Consider the following 17525-nt stretch of genomic DNA (forward strand, 5'->3'; position numbering starts at 1 on the left):
CACTATTATGTTAGATCCACTATGGACTGGACTCTCACACTATTATGTTAGCGCTTTTATCGTGAAGACAGGAACTGTGCAGTCGGTCTTTAGAGTTTTGACAGTTTTTTTTTTAATTCTGTTGAAATAAAAAGTGTTTCCCGCCTTCCTGTCGGTCATTTTTTCTTAATAATGACCAGGCAGCAGCCAGCGTCATCTCACAAGACCCTCGAGTGCCGTGAATGTCAATCAAGTGACCAAAGTCACGTCTTGGTGAAGATTGATGATCGCTCATTTTTAGCTCTACTCTTTAAATACCTGGCTGGCGATGGACTGACACACCCTCCCCCATCGACTGACACACCCTCCACCATCGACTGACACACCCTCCCCCATCGACTGACACACCCTCCGCCATCGACTGACACACCTCCCCCATCGACTGACACACCTCCCCCATCGACTGACACACCCTCCACCATCGACTGACACACCTCCCCCATCGACTGACACACCCTCCTCCATCGACTGACACACCTCCCCCATCGACTGACACACCCTCCGCCATCGACTGACACACCCTCCGCCATGGACTGACACACCTCCCCCATCGACTGACACACCCTCCACCATCGACTGACACACCCTCCCCCATCGACTGACACACCCTCCACCATCGACTGACACACCCTCCCCCATCGACTGTCACACCCTCCCCCATCGACTGACACACCCTCCCCCATCGACTGACACACCCTCCACCATCGACTGACACACCCTCCGCCATCGACTGACACACCCTCCCCTATCGACTGACACACCCTCCACCATCGACTGACACACCCTCCGCCATCGACGTAATGGACACCCCTGGCGTAAAGCATCACTAAAACATGGACTTATTCAAATTTACATTGTTTCTTATGGAGAAAAATGCTTCACAATACAAACTTTTCCATTGACAAACCCTGTTCAAGAACAAATGAAGTTGGTAGATCAAAGTTCTTCTGTACTTAAGCCCGGTATAAGATTTATGGTCCAATGAAGGATGTGCGGAGTCTGGGTGACGCATTTGATCAAGAAAACCAAATCCTTTCTGGCTAAAGAGGGATTATTATTAAGCTGGGATGTTTTTGTCCTGGAGGAACTTACCACAGAGCCCATGTTGAGCCGCAGTTCTTGGAGCATTTGTATAAATATGCTAATATCTTTTCTGTTGGATGAAATGTTCCCGAACTTGTGCGCTAAATCCTGCAAACTCTCTTCCAAGTAGAAGACGTTGAGTTTTACCCAGCACATGGCGGCCTGGAAGACAAGGAGCAGACACAAACCAGCTGAGTTACGTAGACCTCACCCGAGCTGCCCTCAGCCAGGCCGGTCTGGACAAGAGTCTAAGGTTAGACAAGGTTTGGTGTAAAAGTCACACCAAGGAAAGGGTCAGGCTCGTCTTCCACTAGTTGTGTTTCTAGCGTGATGACCGAGCACGCCACACAAACATTGTGAGGACTGAGCACGCCACACAAACATTGTGAGGACTGAGCACGTCACACAAACATTGTGAGGACTGAGCACGCCACACAAACATTGTGAGGACTGAGCACGCCACACAAACATTGTGAGGACTGAGCACGCCACACAAACATTGTGAGGACTGAGCACGCCACACAAACATTGTGAGGACTGAGCACGCCACACAAACATTGTGAGGACTGAGCACGCCACACAAACATTGTGAGGACTGAGCACGCCACACAAACATTGTGAGGACTGAGCACGCCACACAAACAATGTGAGGACTGAGCACGCCACACAAACATTGTGAGGACTGAGCACGCCACACAAACTTTGTGAGGACTGAGGACGCCACACAAATATTGTGAGGACTGAGCACGCCACACAAACATTGTGAGGACTGAGCACGCCACACAAACATTGTGAGGACTGAGCACGCCACACAAACATTGTGAGGACTGAGCATGCCACACAAACATTGTGAGGACTGAGCACGCCACACAAACATTGTGAGGACTGAGCATGCCACACAAACATTGTGAGGACTGAGCACGCCACACAAACATTGTGATGACTGAGCACGCCACACAAACAGTGTGAGGACTGAGCACGCCACACAAACACTGTGAGGACTGAGCACGCCACACAAACATTGTGAGGACTGAGCACGCCACACAAACATTGTGAGGACTGAGCACGCCACACAAACATTGTGAGGACTGAGCACGCCACACAAACATTGTGAGGACTGAGCATGCCACACAAACATTGTGAGGACTGAGCACGCCACACAAACATTGTGATGACTGAGCACGCCACACAAACAGTGTGAGGACTGAGCACGCCACACAAACACTGTGAGGACTGAGCACGCCACACAAACATTGTGAGGACTGAGCACGCCACACAAACATTGTGAGGACTGAGCACGCCACACAAATATTGTGAGGACTGAGCATGCCACACAAACATTGTGAGGACTGAGCACGCCACACAAACCTTGTGATGACTGTGCACGCCACACAAACATTGTGAGGACTGAGCACGTCACACAAACATTGTGAGGACTGAGCACGCCACACAAACATTGTCATGACTGAGCACGCCACACAAACATTGTGAGGACTGAGCACGCCACACAAACATTGTGATGACTGAGCACGCCACACAAACATTGTGAGGACTGAGCACGCCACACAAACAATGTGAGGACTGAGCACGCCACACAAACATTGTGAGGACTGAGCACGCCACACAAACATTGTGAGGACTGAGCACGCCACACAAATATTGTGAGGACTGAGCCCGCCACACAAACATTGTGAGGACTGAGCACGCCACACAAACATTGTGAGGACTGAGCACGCCACACAAACATTGTGAGGACTGAGCACGCCACACAAACATTGTGAGGACTGAGCACGCCACACAAACATTGTGAGGACTGAGCACGCCACACAAACATTGTGAGGACTGAGCACGCCACACAAACATTGTGAGGACTGAGCACGCCACACAAATATTGTGAGGACTGAGCCCGCCACACAAACATTGTGAGGACTGAGCACGCCACACAAACATTGTGAGGACTGAGCACGCCACACAAACATTGTGAGGACTGAGCACGCCACACAAACATTGTGATGACTGAGCACGCCACACAAACATTGTGAGGACTGAGCACGCCACACAAACAATGTGAGGACTGAGCACGCCACACAAACATTGTGAGGACTGAGCACGCCACACAAACATTGTGAGGACTGAGCACGCCACACAAACATTGGGCACAAACATGCTGACCAAAGGTTCCATCAATGGAGAAAAGTCTTACCTCTTCTTTTGGAACGTATTGTACAGGAATTTTGTAGTCTTTGGGAATATTATGTTTCTGTGGGAGGACAAGACAATACAAAGTGAAATTAATTCAGGTTTTATTGACTTTTTAGTAGCCTGGCAAGTTTCCTAGCTACCATAAAAGAAAATCCAGCTGCCGCCCCTAAAATGTGCAAAGCTCCAAATTGTGTTTGAGCACAACATGTTTCTTTAGAAATTGTAGTATTTCTAAGATGTCAGCAAGGGATCGTTAGGACTTTATCAATTACGATACCAATATTGATATTCCTTACCGACACAAGCATGCATCGGCACTCTTATCGCTACTATATGTCATTTGTGTAAATAAAGATGTGAAAATATTAGCTCTGTCAAACCATTAAAAATATTTAATCACAATTAATGGCATTTTATTCATCGTTAACTCAAACTATCCTGTATAATTGAAAATAGATATCCATCCATCCATCCATTTTCTTCCGCTTATCCGAGGTCGGGTCGCGGGGGCAGCAGCTTAAGCAGGGAAGCCCAGACTTCCCTCTCCCCAGCCACTTCGTCCAGCTCCTCCCGGGGGATCCCGAGGCGTTCCCAGGCCAGCCGGGAGACATAGTCTTCCCAATGTGTCCTGGGTCTTCCCCGTGGCCTCCTACCGGTCGGACGTGCCCTAAACACCTCCCTAGGGAGGCGTTCGGGTGGCATCCTGACCAGATGCCCGAACCACCTCATCTGGCTCCTCTCCATGTGGAGGAGCAGCGGCTTTACTTTGAGGTCCTCCCGGATGACAGAGCTTCTCACCCTATCTCTAAGGGAGAGCCCCGCCACCCGGCGGAGGAAACTCATTTGGGCCGCTTGTACCCGTGATCTTGTCCTTTCGGTCATAACCCAAAGCTCATGACCATAGGTGAGGATGGGAACGTAGATCGACCGGTAAATTGAGAGCTTTGCCTTCCGGCTCAGCTCCTTCTTCACCACAACGGATCGATACAGCGTCCGCATTACTGAAGACGCCGCACCGATCCGCCTGTCGATCTCACCATCCACTCTTCCCTCACTCGTGAACAAGACTCCGAGGTACTTGAACTCCTCCACTTGGGGCAGGGTCTCCTCCGCAACCCGGAGATGGCACTCCACCCTTTCCCGGGCGAGAACCATGGATTCGGACTTGGAGGTGCTGATCCTCATCCCAGTCGCTTCACACTCGGCTGCGAACCGATCCAGCGAGAGCTGAAGATCCTGGCCAGATGAAGTCATCAGGACCACATCATCTGCAAAAAGCAGAGACCTAATCCTGCAGCCACCAAACCAGATCCCCTCAACGCCTTGACTGCGCCTAGAAATTCTGTCCATAAAAGTTATGAACAGAATCTGTGACAAAGAGCAGCCTTGGCGGAGTCCAACTCTCACTGGAAACGTGTCCGACTTACTGCCGGCAATGCGGACCAAACTCTGACACCGATCATACAGGGAGCGGACCGCCACAATCAGACAGTCCGATACCCCATACTCTCTGAGCACTCCCCACAGGACTTCCCGAGGGACACGGTCCAATGCCTTCTCCAAGTCCACAAAGCACATGTAGACTGGTTGGGCAAACTCCCATGCACCCTCAAGGACCCTGCCGAGAGTATAGAGCTGGTCCACAGTTCCACCACCAGGACGAAAACCACACTGTTACTCCTGAATCCGAGGTTCGACTATCCGGCGTAGCCTCCTCTCCAGCACACCTGAATAGACCTTACCGGGAAGGCTGAGGAGTGTGATCCCAAAATAGATATCATTTTTCATCATTAACAAGTGTGCCCAGGACAAATACATGTTTTAATAGCATTAATTTGCTTTAATGAAATGTTATTAAAACATTATGCATTCTTTAAACAGCTCAACACAAAAAGGACACCGACATATTTTGATTGACAATGAAAAAAAACCCTGCAGTGTGTTGGTGCCTTGCAAGATTTTGTATTTTGTCGGAATACCGAATTTGTATTCCTGCCGTAGGAGCACTCGCATTCAGAGGAGGAGCTACACTCTCATGTTTAGATAGCAGTTTCACACATTAATAACACAACATGTGGATTGCTACGATCAAGCTTTGATTGCCAAATATGTTTGTTAATGTATATAATCTTTGATATTTCTACCTGAGTAAATATTCTGTAGATTACATGTTGTACAAGTTAATGGCATTCATTACTCTGCATGGCAATTTTAACCTTCTCTATTTATTAACATGTAATATTCAGCCCGCTAAACATTCTGTAACTATCAATTACAACATGTTGTAGCATAATATACACTTGTTTCAATCTGTCAGAAAATGTCTTGTTCCTAGTCCTTAACTGATGTGTTAGCATTTTGTATTTAGGTACAAATATCAAAAATTGCTGTTCCTCCTGAGGAACAGTGTGGTTTTCGTCCTGGTGGTGTAACTGTGGACCAGCTCTATACTCTAGGCAGGGTCCTTGAGGGTGCATGGGAGTTTGCCCAACCAGTCTACATGTGCTTTGTGGACTTGGAGAAGGCATTCGACCGTGTCCCTCGGGAAGTCCTGTGGGGAGTGCTCAGAGAGTATGGGGTATCGGATTGTCTGATTGTGGCGGTCCGCTCCCTGTATGATCAGTGTCAGAGCTTGGTCCGCATTTCCGGCAGTAAGTCGGACACGTTTCCAGTGAGGGTTGGACTCCGCCAAGGCTGCCCTTTGTCACCCATTCTGTTCATAACATTTATGCGTTGAGGGGATCCGGTTTGGTGGTCGCAGGATTAGGTCTCTGTTTTTTGCAGATGATGTGGTCCTGATGGCTTCATCTGGCCAGGATCTTCAGCTCTCACTGGATCGGTTCGCAGCCGAGTGTGAAGCGACTGGGATGAAAATCAGCACCTCCAAGTCCGAGTCCATGGTTCTCGCCCGGAAAAGGGTGGAGTGCCATCTCCGGGTTGCGGAGGAGACCCTGCCCCAAGTGGAGGAGTTCAAGTACCTCGGAGTCTTGTTCACGAGTGAGGGAAGAGTGGATCGTGAGATCGCCAGGCGGATCGGTGCGGCGTCTTCAGTGACAATCATTGGTACTTTAATCTTTAATCTTTCTTCCCTGCTTGGCACTCAAGGGTTGGAGTTGGGGGTTAAATCACCAAAATGATTCCCGGGCGCGGCGCCGCTGCTGCCCACTGCTCCCCAAGGGGATGGGTCAAATGCAGAGGACAAATTTCACCACATCTAGTGTGTGTGTGACAATCATTGGTACTTTAATCTTTAATCTTAATCTTAATGTGGACGCTGTATCGATCCGTTGTGGTGAAGAAGGAGCTGAGCCGGAAGGCAAACCTCTCAATTTACCGGTCGATCTACGTTCCCATCCTCACCTATGGTCATGAGCTTTGGGTTATGACCGAAAGGACAAGATCACGGGTACAAGCGGCCCAAATGAGTTTCCTCCGTCGGGTGGCAGGTCTCTCCCTTAGAGATAGGGTGAGAAGCTCTGCCATCCGGGAAGAGCTTAAAGTAAAGCCGTTGTCCTCCACATGGAGAGGAGCCAGATGAGGTGGTTCGGGCATCTGGTCAGGATGCCACCCGAACGCCTCCCTAGGGAGGTGTTTAGGGCACGTCCGACCGGTAGGAGGCCACGGGGAAGACCCAGGACATGTTGGGAAGACTATGTCTCCCGGCTGGCCTGGGAACGCCTCGGGATCCCCCGGGAAGAGCTGGACGAAGTGGCTGGGGAGAGGGAAGTCTGGGTTTCCCTGCTTAGGCTGCTTCCCCCGCGACCCGACCTCGGATAAGCGGAAGAAGATGAATGGATGGATATCAAAAATGACATTACAAAACTTATATGACAAAGCATTATGTAAGACATTTTCATTTTGTTGTGTAATTAGACCGATGTAATGCGTAGAGCTATTGTCGTGTGTTTGGTTTGAGAAAGTCTTGAAAGTCTCTGATAAAAAAGTCACTCTAAACTTCCTGCCTACAGTCTTTCATTTCTGCTGAGCTTTTATGTCATCTTACTAAAAAAGTTAAGAGTAACAATCTATATTTGATGTTATAAATGCAATAAACTAATGTAAACACGCAAGTGAAGCTAGGCATGTGCATTTCTGATCGCTATTGTCCCGCTTGTGGCTCGACAGTAAATACAAACCCCGTTTCCATATGAGTTGGGAAATTGTGTTAGATGTAAATATAAACGGAATACAAAGATTTGGAAATCATTTTCAACCCATATTCAGTTGAATATGGGTTGATAATAATAATAATAATAATAGATTTTATTTGTAAAAAGCACTTTACATTGAGTAAACAACCTCAAAGTGCTACAATGTATTAAAAAAATAAAATAAAATAAAAAGATAATAAAAAAAATAAAAAAATAAAAACTGGAAAAGCCAAATAGCTAAAACTAGTATGCATACATCTAAAAAAAAGGCTTTTTTAATAAGAAGGGTTTTTAAGCATTTTTTAAAAGCATCCACAGTCTGTGGTACCCTCAGGTGGTCAGGGAGAGCGTTCCACAGACTGGGAGCGGAGGAGCAGAAAGCCTGGTCCCCCATTGTTCGTAGCTTTGTTAGCATGTTAGGTGGGTGTGCATTTTGTAACAGTGGGAATTATTATTTGTGTTTATGTTCCACACGGAACTATTTGAGTGATGGACCGGAAGCCATATTGAGTGTTGACAGCTGTGTCGTGTGTGTATCATATAAGTGAAAGAAAAACAGTGCTTATTTTAAATGTGGATTCATATCAGCCTGTGGTTTACTGGATGGCTTAAAGGACGGTTGATGACGCGGCGTAGTGACGGTCATGAGTTCAGTGGCGTTCACTTCAAACCGACAATAACTGGTGTTGCTTCCTTATTTGTGATCATGCCAAGCTGATTACAATCGACGCCTGCGTAGTAAATATAAAAATCATATTTACCCTTGGGTAGTAAATATATACAAATGTATACGGCTTCTTCCCACCTCCAAAGACATGCACCTGGGGATAGGCTCCTCCCACCTTCAAAGACATGTACCTGGGGATAGGCTCCTCCCACCTCCAAAGACATGCACCTGATAGGTTGATTGCCAACATTAAATGGTCCCTAGTGTGTGAATGTGAGTGTAAATGTTGTCTATCTGTGTTGGCCCTGCCATGAGGTGGACACTTGTCCAGGGTCTACCACGCCTTCTTTGTCCAGGGTCTACCCCGCCTTCCTTGTCCAGGGTCTACCCTGCCTTCTTTGTCCAGGGCCTACCCCGCCTTTTTTGTCCAGGGTCTGCCCCGCCTTCCTTGTCCAGGGTCTACACCGCCTTCTTTGTCCAGGGTCTACACCGCCTTCTTTGTCCAGGGTCTACCCCGCCTTCTTTGTCCAGGGCCTACCCCGCCTTTTTTGTCCAGGGTCTGCCCCGCCTTCCTTGTCCAGGGTCTACACCGCCTTCTTTGTCCAGGGTCTACCCCGCCTTTTTTGTCATGGGTCAACCCCGCCTTCCTTGTTCAGGGTCTACTCCGCCTTCCTTGTCCAGGGTCTACACCGCCTTTCGCCCGAGTGTAGCTGGGACAGGTTCAGCAGGTGAAAATGGATGGATGGATGAATACAGTATTTACCCATGCGTAGTAAATATAAAACTATATATTTACCCTTGTGTAGTAAATATGTAGATATTTATATATTTATATATATATATATACACCCCTGTGTGTACTAAGTACAAAAATACATATTTACCCGTGCAGAGTAGATATATAACTATATATATTTACCCGTGCGTAGTAAATATGTAGATAAATATTTACCCGTGCATAGTAAATATGTAGATGTATATTTACCTGAGTGTAATAAATATATATTTATATATTTACCTGTGCCTAGTACATATATAAATATATATTTGCCCATGCGTAGTAAATATGTAGATATATATTTACCTGTGCATAGTAAATACATAAATATATATTTACCCTTGTGTAGTGAATATAAAACTATACATTTACCCGTGCATAGTAAATATGTATATATATTTTTACCCGTGCATACTAAATATAAAAATACATATTTACCCGTATGTAGTAACGATATATATATATATATATGTATATATATATATATATATATATATATATATATATATATATATATATATATATATATATATATATATATATATATATATATATATATATATATATATATATATATATATATATATATATATATATATATATATGTATGTGTGGGAAAAAATCACAAGACTATTTCATCTCTACAGGCCTGTTTCATGAGGGTTTCCTCAATCATCAGGAGATTTTTATATATATATATATATATATATATATATATATATATATATATATATATATATATATATATATATATATATATATATATATATATATATATATATATATATATATACATATATATATATATATATTTGCCCGTGCATAGTACATATGTAGATATATATTTACCTGTGCGTAGTAAATATGTAAATATAGATTTTGCCGTGCGTAGTATATATGTAGATATATATTTACCTGTGCGTAGTAAATATGTAGATATATATTTACCTGTGCGTAGTAAATATGTAGATATATATTTATCTGTGCGTAGTAGTAAACAAAAAATATATATTTACCCGTGCGTAGTAAATATGTACATATATATTTACCCGTGTGTAGTAAATATATAAATATGTATTTACCAGTGCGTAATAAATATGTAGATATATATTTACCCGTGCGTAGGAGTAAATATATAAATATATATTTACCGGTACCTGTATGTATGTAGTAAAGATATATATATATATATATATATATATATATATATATATATATATATATATATATATATATATATATATATATATATATATATATATATATATATATATATTTATATGCCCGTGCATAGTACATATGTCGATATATATTTACCTGTGCGTAGTAAATATGTAGATATATATTTACCTGTGCGTAGTATATATGTAGATATATATTTACCTGTGCGTAGTATATATGTAGATATATATTTACCTGTGCGTAGTAAATATGTAAATATAGATTTTGCCGTGCGTAGTATATATGTAGATATATATTTACCTGTGCGTAGTAAATATGTAGATATATATTTATCTGTGCGTAGTAGTAAACAAAAAATACATATTTACCCGTGCGTAGTAAATATGTACATATATATTTACCCGTGTGTAGTAAATATATAAATATATATTTACCAGTGCGTAATAAATATGTAGATATATATTTACCCGTGCGTAGGAGTAAATATATAAATATATATTTACCTGTGCATAGGAAGGTGTACCAAAAACTAGCGGGACTCAGTATACCTGCCTGCTTGAAAAGTTGTTGTTATGTGTGGGCGGCAAATAATGAGCTGCAGGATTACGCTCCAAAGTGCATTCTTACCAAAATGGAGAGTCTGGAGACGTCATCTGTCACTGGGTTGACGTCAAATTTACTTGAATGTACCCCGAGCGTGATCAGCAGCAGTAAATGGACACAGATGAGTATCCGAATCTGCAGACAGAAAAATAATTAGTCAGATGTTCGGCCGCGTCAAATGCTCGGCATTTTTAAAACCATGTGGATGTTTGCAGAAGAATGCAACCATAAATGTCATTCAGCAGCCTGATCAACACTTAGTTCTCCGGCATGTGACACAGCCTCTACTCATTCATAGCAACATCCTGATACCACAACAACACCAACACATGACGGCACTAAACGCATTCCTAGCATTCGTACTTTGATGCAACAATTGTCTTGGTTTTGTGTTTTCACATGCAAATGTTACCAATCAAAGTATCATCTGGATGTGCACAATCACAATGGCTTATATCATTTACTTAATGATGTACATTACACAATCACTATGGCTTATATCGTTTACTTAATGATGTACATTACACAATCACAATGGCTTATATCATTTACTTAATGATGTACATTACACAATCACTATGGCTTATATCGTTTACTTAATGATGTACATTACACAATCACAATGGCTTATATTGTTTACTTAATTATGTACATTACACAATCACTATGGCTTATATCGTTTACTTAATGATGTACATTACACAATCACAATGGCTTATATCGTTTACTTAATGATGTACATTACACAATCACAATGGCTTATATCGTTTACTTAATGATGTACATTACACAATCACAATGGCTTATATTGTTTACTTAATTATGTACATTACACAATCACAATGGCTTATATTGTTTACTTAATTATGTACATTACACAATGGCTTATATTGTTTACTTAATGATGTACATTACTTGGCTTTAAGATTTTTCAGCATTCACTTGGTTGCTAAGCAACACAGAGATTTGCATGGTACGCCACATTTGTGCTCCAACGTGGCGTCCGTGTGTTGTTTTTGTTTACGCTCCAATGGCTGCTCTCATGTGCAAATAATCAACAGTATATTCTCTTCTTTCTTCCTTTGATTTGTTTTTCAACTTGCAACCATGTGATCTAAGGCGCTCTGGATTCAAGCCCTGGAACGCGGCAGCGACAACGAGAGCTACAGACGGCACGACGAGTCCAAGAGATCTTCATCTGCACCAAGAAGGCTGATACTGATATCAGGGATCAGTCTTTTACACTGCCCGTTCCATACTCACCATCCATGACTGATATCGGCCGATACCGATCACATGGTCTAACAATATCAAAAAGATATTTTAGTATATATATATATATATATATATATATATATATATATATATATATATATATATATATATATATATATATATATATACATACCCGTGTGTACTAAATATAAAAATACATATTTACCCATGCAGAGTAGATATATAACTATATATATTTACCCGTGCGTAGTAAATATGTAGATATATATTTACCCGTGCGTAGTAAATATATATTTATATATTTACCTGTGCCTAGTACATATATAAAAATATATTTGCCCATGCGTAGTAAATATGTAGATATATATTTACCTGTGCGTAGTAAACATATAAATACAGATTTTCCCGTGTGTAGTAAATATGTAGATGTATATTTATCCGTGCATAGTAAATACATACATATATATTTACCCTTGTGTAGTGAATATAAAACTATATATTTACCCGTGCGTAGTAAATATGTATATATATATATTTACCCGTGCGTACTAAATATAAGAATACATATTTACCCGTACGTAGTGAATATGTAAATATATATTTGCCCATGCGTAGTAAATATGTAGATATATATTTACCCGTGCATAGTAAATATGTCAATATATATTTATCTGTTCGTAGTTTATATATAAATATAGACTTTCCCGTGCGTAGTAAATATGTAGATATATATTTACCTGTGCATAGTAAACATATAAATACAGATTTTCCCGTGTGTAGTAAATATGTAGATGTATATTTATCCATGCATAGTAAATACATAAATATATATTTACCTTTGTGTAGTCATTATAAAACTATATATTTACCCGTGCGTAGTAAATATGTGTATATATATTTACCCGTGCGTACTAAATATAAAAATACATATTTTCCCGTACGTAGTAAATATATAAATATATATTTGCCCATGCGTAGTAAATATGTAGATATATATTTACCCGTGCGTAGTAAATATGTAGATATATATTTATCTGTTCGTAGTTTATATATAAATATAGACTTTCCCGTGCGTAGTAAATATGTAGATATATATTTACCTGTGCATAGTAAACATATAAATACAGATTTTCCCGTGTGTAGTAAATATGTAGATGTCTATTTATCCATGCATAGTAAATACATAAATATATATTTACCTTTGTGTAGTCATTATAAAACTATATATTTACCCGTGCGTAGTAAATATGTGTATATATATTTACCCGTGCGTACTAAATATAAAAATACATATTTTCCCGTACGTAGTAAATATATAAATATATATTTGCCCATGCGTAGTAAATATGTAGATATATATTTACCCGTGCGTAGTAAATATGTAGATATATATTTATCTGTTCGTAGTTTATATATAAATATAGACTTTCCCGTGCGTAGTAAATATGTAGATATATATTTACCTGTGCATAGTAAACATATAAATACAAATTTTCCCGTGTGTAGTAAATATGTAGATGTATATTTATCCGTGCATAGTAAATACATAAATATATATTTACCCTTGTGTAGTGAATATAAAACTATATATTTACCCGTGCGTAGTAAATATGTATATATATATATTTACCCGTGCGTACTAAATATAAAAATACATATTTACCCGTACATAGTGAATACATAAATATATATTTGCCCATGCGTAGTAAATATGTAGATATATATTTACCCGTACGTAGTAAATATGTATATATATATATTTATCTGTTCGTAGTTTATATATAAATATAGACTTTCCCGTGCGTAGTAAATATGTAGATATATATTTACCTGTGCATAGTAAACATATAAACATTAAGACTGTGACAATGCTGACTCAGCAAGACACGTTGATGTATCATTATATACTTTTTAATTTCATGTTCATATCTGCTTCCTTTTGGCTGTATCCTTCTTCTCTCCTTTCAAGCTAACTAGCTTAGCGGTTAGCATGCCTTCTTCCGGCTTACTCTTGGTGTGCGTAACATGTTTAGCGTCGTCCTCCAGTGATCATGAATAAGTAACATACACTACCTTGTACTAAGTAACATACACTACCTTGTACTAAGTAACATACACTACCATGTAATAAGTAACATACACTACCTTGTACTAAGAAACATGCACTACCTTGTACTAAGTAACATACACTACCATGTACTAAGTAACATACACTACCTTGTACTAAGTAACATGCACTACCATGTACTAAGTAACATGCCCTACCTTGTACTAAGTAACATACACTACCATGTACTAAGTAACATACACTACCTTGTACTAAGTAACATACACTATCATGTACTAAGTAACAGTTCAGCGTTCATAGTTTTCTCGAAGATACCACAAGTGGCCTGCTAATATCTGACATCAGTTTTCATCAGCTATGACGGAAACTACAAGAAGAGGATTATGGATGAGGAAAATACTTTTTGAAGAATATGCACAGAACAAAGTATGACAGCTTTCAAAAATGATCTGAGGTATCAAAGTTGGGACAATGTCTACAGTGAAAATGATGTAGATGATGCATATGCTATTTTTTTTTAATACCTTCGAGATGCTTTATGACAAACACTGTCCATTGAAACAACTTAGTAAGAAGCAAAAGAAAAACAATCAACCATGGATGACAAAAGGACTGAAAAATGCTTGCAAGAAGAAGAATACATTATATAGAACATTTATAACACAACCATCTACAGAAGCAGAAAACAAAGTACAAAACGTATAAGAACAAGCTAACTGGCATACTACGAACATGTAGAAATAGCATTATTAAAAATGGTGCTAAAAAGGACTATGCTAAATACTTCTTGGATGGAAATGTAAAACATGACAATATGAAGGAAGTAGTTGAAAGCTTCAATAAGTACTTTGTGAACATTGGACCAAATGTGGAGGAAAAGATTCCAGATCAGTGTAGGACTTGAATGACATGTTCCTAGAAGGAGTGACAGAAGAGGAAATAATCAATATTGTGAAAAAAGGTAAATCCAAGACCTCAACTGATTACAACGAAATTGATATGGAAACGATAAGCCACTTCGTCCAGCTCTTCCCGAGGGATCCCGAGGCATTCCCAGGCCAGCCGGGAGACGTAGTCTTCCCAACGTGTCCTGGGTCTTCCCCGTGGCCTCTTACCGGTCGGACGTGCCGTAAACACCTCCCTAGGGAGGCGTTCGGGTGGCATCCTGACCAGATGCCCGAACCACCTCATCTGGCTCCTCTCCATGTGGAGAAGCGGTGGCTTTACTTTGAGTTCCTCCCGGATGACAGAGCTTCTCACCCTATCTCTAAGGGAGAAACCCACCACCCGGCGGAGGAAACTCATTTGGGCCGCTTGTACCCGTGATCTTGTCCTTTCGGTCATAACCCAAAGCTCATGACCATAGGTGAGGATGGGAACATAGATCAGCCAGTAAATTGAGAGCTTTGCCTTCCGGCTCAGCTCCTTCTTCACCACAACGGATCGATACAGCGTCCGCATTACTGAAGACGCCGCACCGATCCGCCTGTCGATCTCACGATCCACTCTTCCCCCACTCGCGAACAAGACTCCGAAGTACTTGAACTCCTCCACTTGGGGCAGGGTCTCCTCCGCAACCCGGAGATGGCACTCCACCCTTTTCCGGGCGAGAACCATGGACTCGGATTTGGAAAATAGCAAATGTCGTACCGATTTGTAAGACTGGAGACAAACACCAAGTTTACAACCTACACACCTGTTTCTCTACTGCCACCATTTTCTACAATTATTGAAAAATTATTCCACAACAGATTAGATAATTTCATAGATAAAAATCGCAGACAACCAACACGGATACAGAGCCTACATTCATGGCGTTCATGGAAATAACAGAAGAGATCACAAATGCGATAGATGTTAAAAAATGTGCATCTTAATAAACTAATTAGAAATATATGGAATCAGAGGGTTGGTCTTGAAATAGATTAGAAGTTACTTAACCAACAGGAAGTAATACGTGAAGACAGGCGAACACACGTCTGCAGAGATGAATATATCTTGTGGCGTAGCTCAGGGATCAATACTGGGACCACAAATGTTCAATCTCTATATAAACCACATTTGTAAAGTTACAAAGGACTTAAAGGCCTACTGAAATGAATTTTTTTGATTTAAACGGGAATAGCAGATCCATTCTATGTGTCATACTTGATCATTTCGCGATATTGCCATATTTTTGCTGAAAGGATTTAGTAGAGAAAATCGACGATAAAGTTCGCAACATTTGCTCGCTGATAAAAAAAGCCTTGCCTGTACCGGAAGTAGCGTGACGTCACAGGAGCTAGTATTCCTCACAATTCCCCGTTGTTTACAATGGAGCGACAAAGCGACGATTACCCCATTAATTTGAGCGAGGATGAAAGATTCGTAGATGAGGAACGTTACAGTGAAGGACTAGAGAGGCAGTGATGGACGTATCTTTTTTCGCTCTGACCGTAACTTAGGTACAAGCTGGCTCATTGGATTCCACACTCTCTCCTTTTTCTATTGTGGATCACGGATTTGTATTTTAAACCACCTCGGATACTATATCCTCTTGAAAATGAGAGTCGAGCACGCGAAATGGACATTTAAAGTGACTTTTATCTCCACGACAATACATCGGTGACACACTTAGCTACTGAGCTAACGTGATAGCATCGTGCTCAAATGAAGATAGAAACAAAATAAATAAACCCCTGGCTGGAAGGATAGACAGAAGATCAACAATACTATTAAACCATGTACATGTAACTACACGGTTAAAAATTCTCAGCCTGGTAAGGCTTAACAATGCTGTTGCTAACGACGCTAAGGCTAATTTAGCAACTTAGCAACCGGACCTCACAGAACTATGATTAAAAACATTAGCGTTCCACCTACGCCAGCCAGCCCTCATCTTCCCATCAACAGCTGTGCTCACCTGCGTTCCAGCGATCGACGGCGCGACGAAGGACTTCATCCGTGGGTTTTGCGGCAAGCATCGGCTAGGCGTAGTAAGTAGTCCTTGTTGTGTTGCTGTAAGTATTGTACTTAGCCGCTAATACACCGACCGATCCCACCTACAACGTTCTTCTTTGCAGCCTCCATTGTTCATTAAACAAATTGCAAAATATTCACCAACACAGATGTCCAGAATATTGTGGAATTTTGTCGAAGAAAACAAGAGGTTTTTATATCGGGTCAGATGGGGTACAACCACTTCCGTGGATTTTGTGACGTCACGCGCATAAATCATATCCAAAGGAGTTTTTCAACCGGAAGTGTGGCGGGAATTTTAAAATGTCACTTTATAAGTTAACCCGGCCGTATTGGCATGTGTTGCAATGTTAAGATTTCATCATTGATATATAAACTATCAGACTGCGTGGTCGCTAGTAGTGGCTTTCAGTAGGCCTTTAAAGTTAGTTTTATTTGCAGATGACACAACTGTGTTTTGTTCAGGAGAGAACACACACAAGACAATACAAATAAATAACAGAAGAAATGAACACATTAAAAAGATTTATTGACTAAAACAGATTATTGTAGAGGGGC

The 17525-nt window shown here is 41.1% G+C and overlaps 1 protein-coding gene across 1 annotated transcript in view; it reads right to left on the bottom strand.

Moving 5' to 3' along the window:
- Nucleotides 1-17525, bottom strand: part of kitlga (kit ligand a) — a 115226-nt gene that overhangs the window by 16843 nt on the left and 80858 nt on the right. Inside the window, exons 2-4 of the mRNA XM_062061344.1 lie at nt 10730-10840; nt 3326-3382; nt 1132-1284 (exon numbers count right to left, since the gene is read on the bottom strand). Of these exons, the coding sequence (XP_061917328.1) occupies nt 1132-1284; nt 3326-3382; nt 10730-10840 (321 nt within the window). The remainder of the gene's footprint in view (nt 1-1131; nt 1285-3325; nt 3383-10729; nt 10841-17525) is intronic.

Source organism: Entelurus aequoreus, linkage group LG10 (assembly GCF_033978785.1).
Source record: "Entelurus aequoreus isolate RoL-2023_Sb linkage group LG10, RoL_Eaeq_v1.1, whole genome shotgun sequence".
Classification (NCBI taxonomy): Eukaryota; Metazoa; Chordata; class Actinopteri; order Syngnathiformes; family Syngnathidae; genus Entelurus; species Entelurus aequoreus.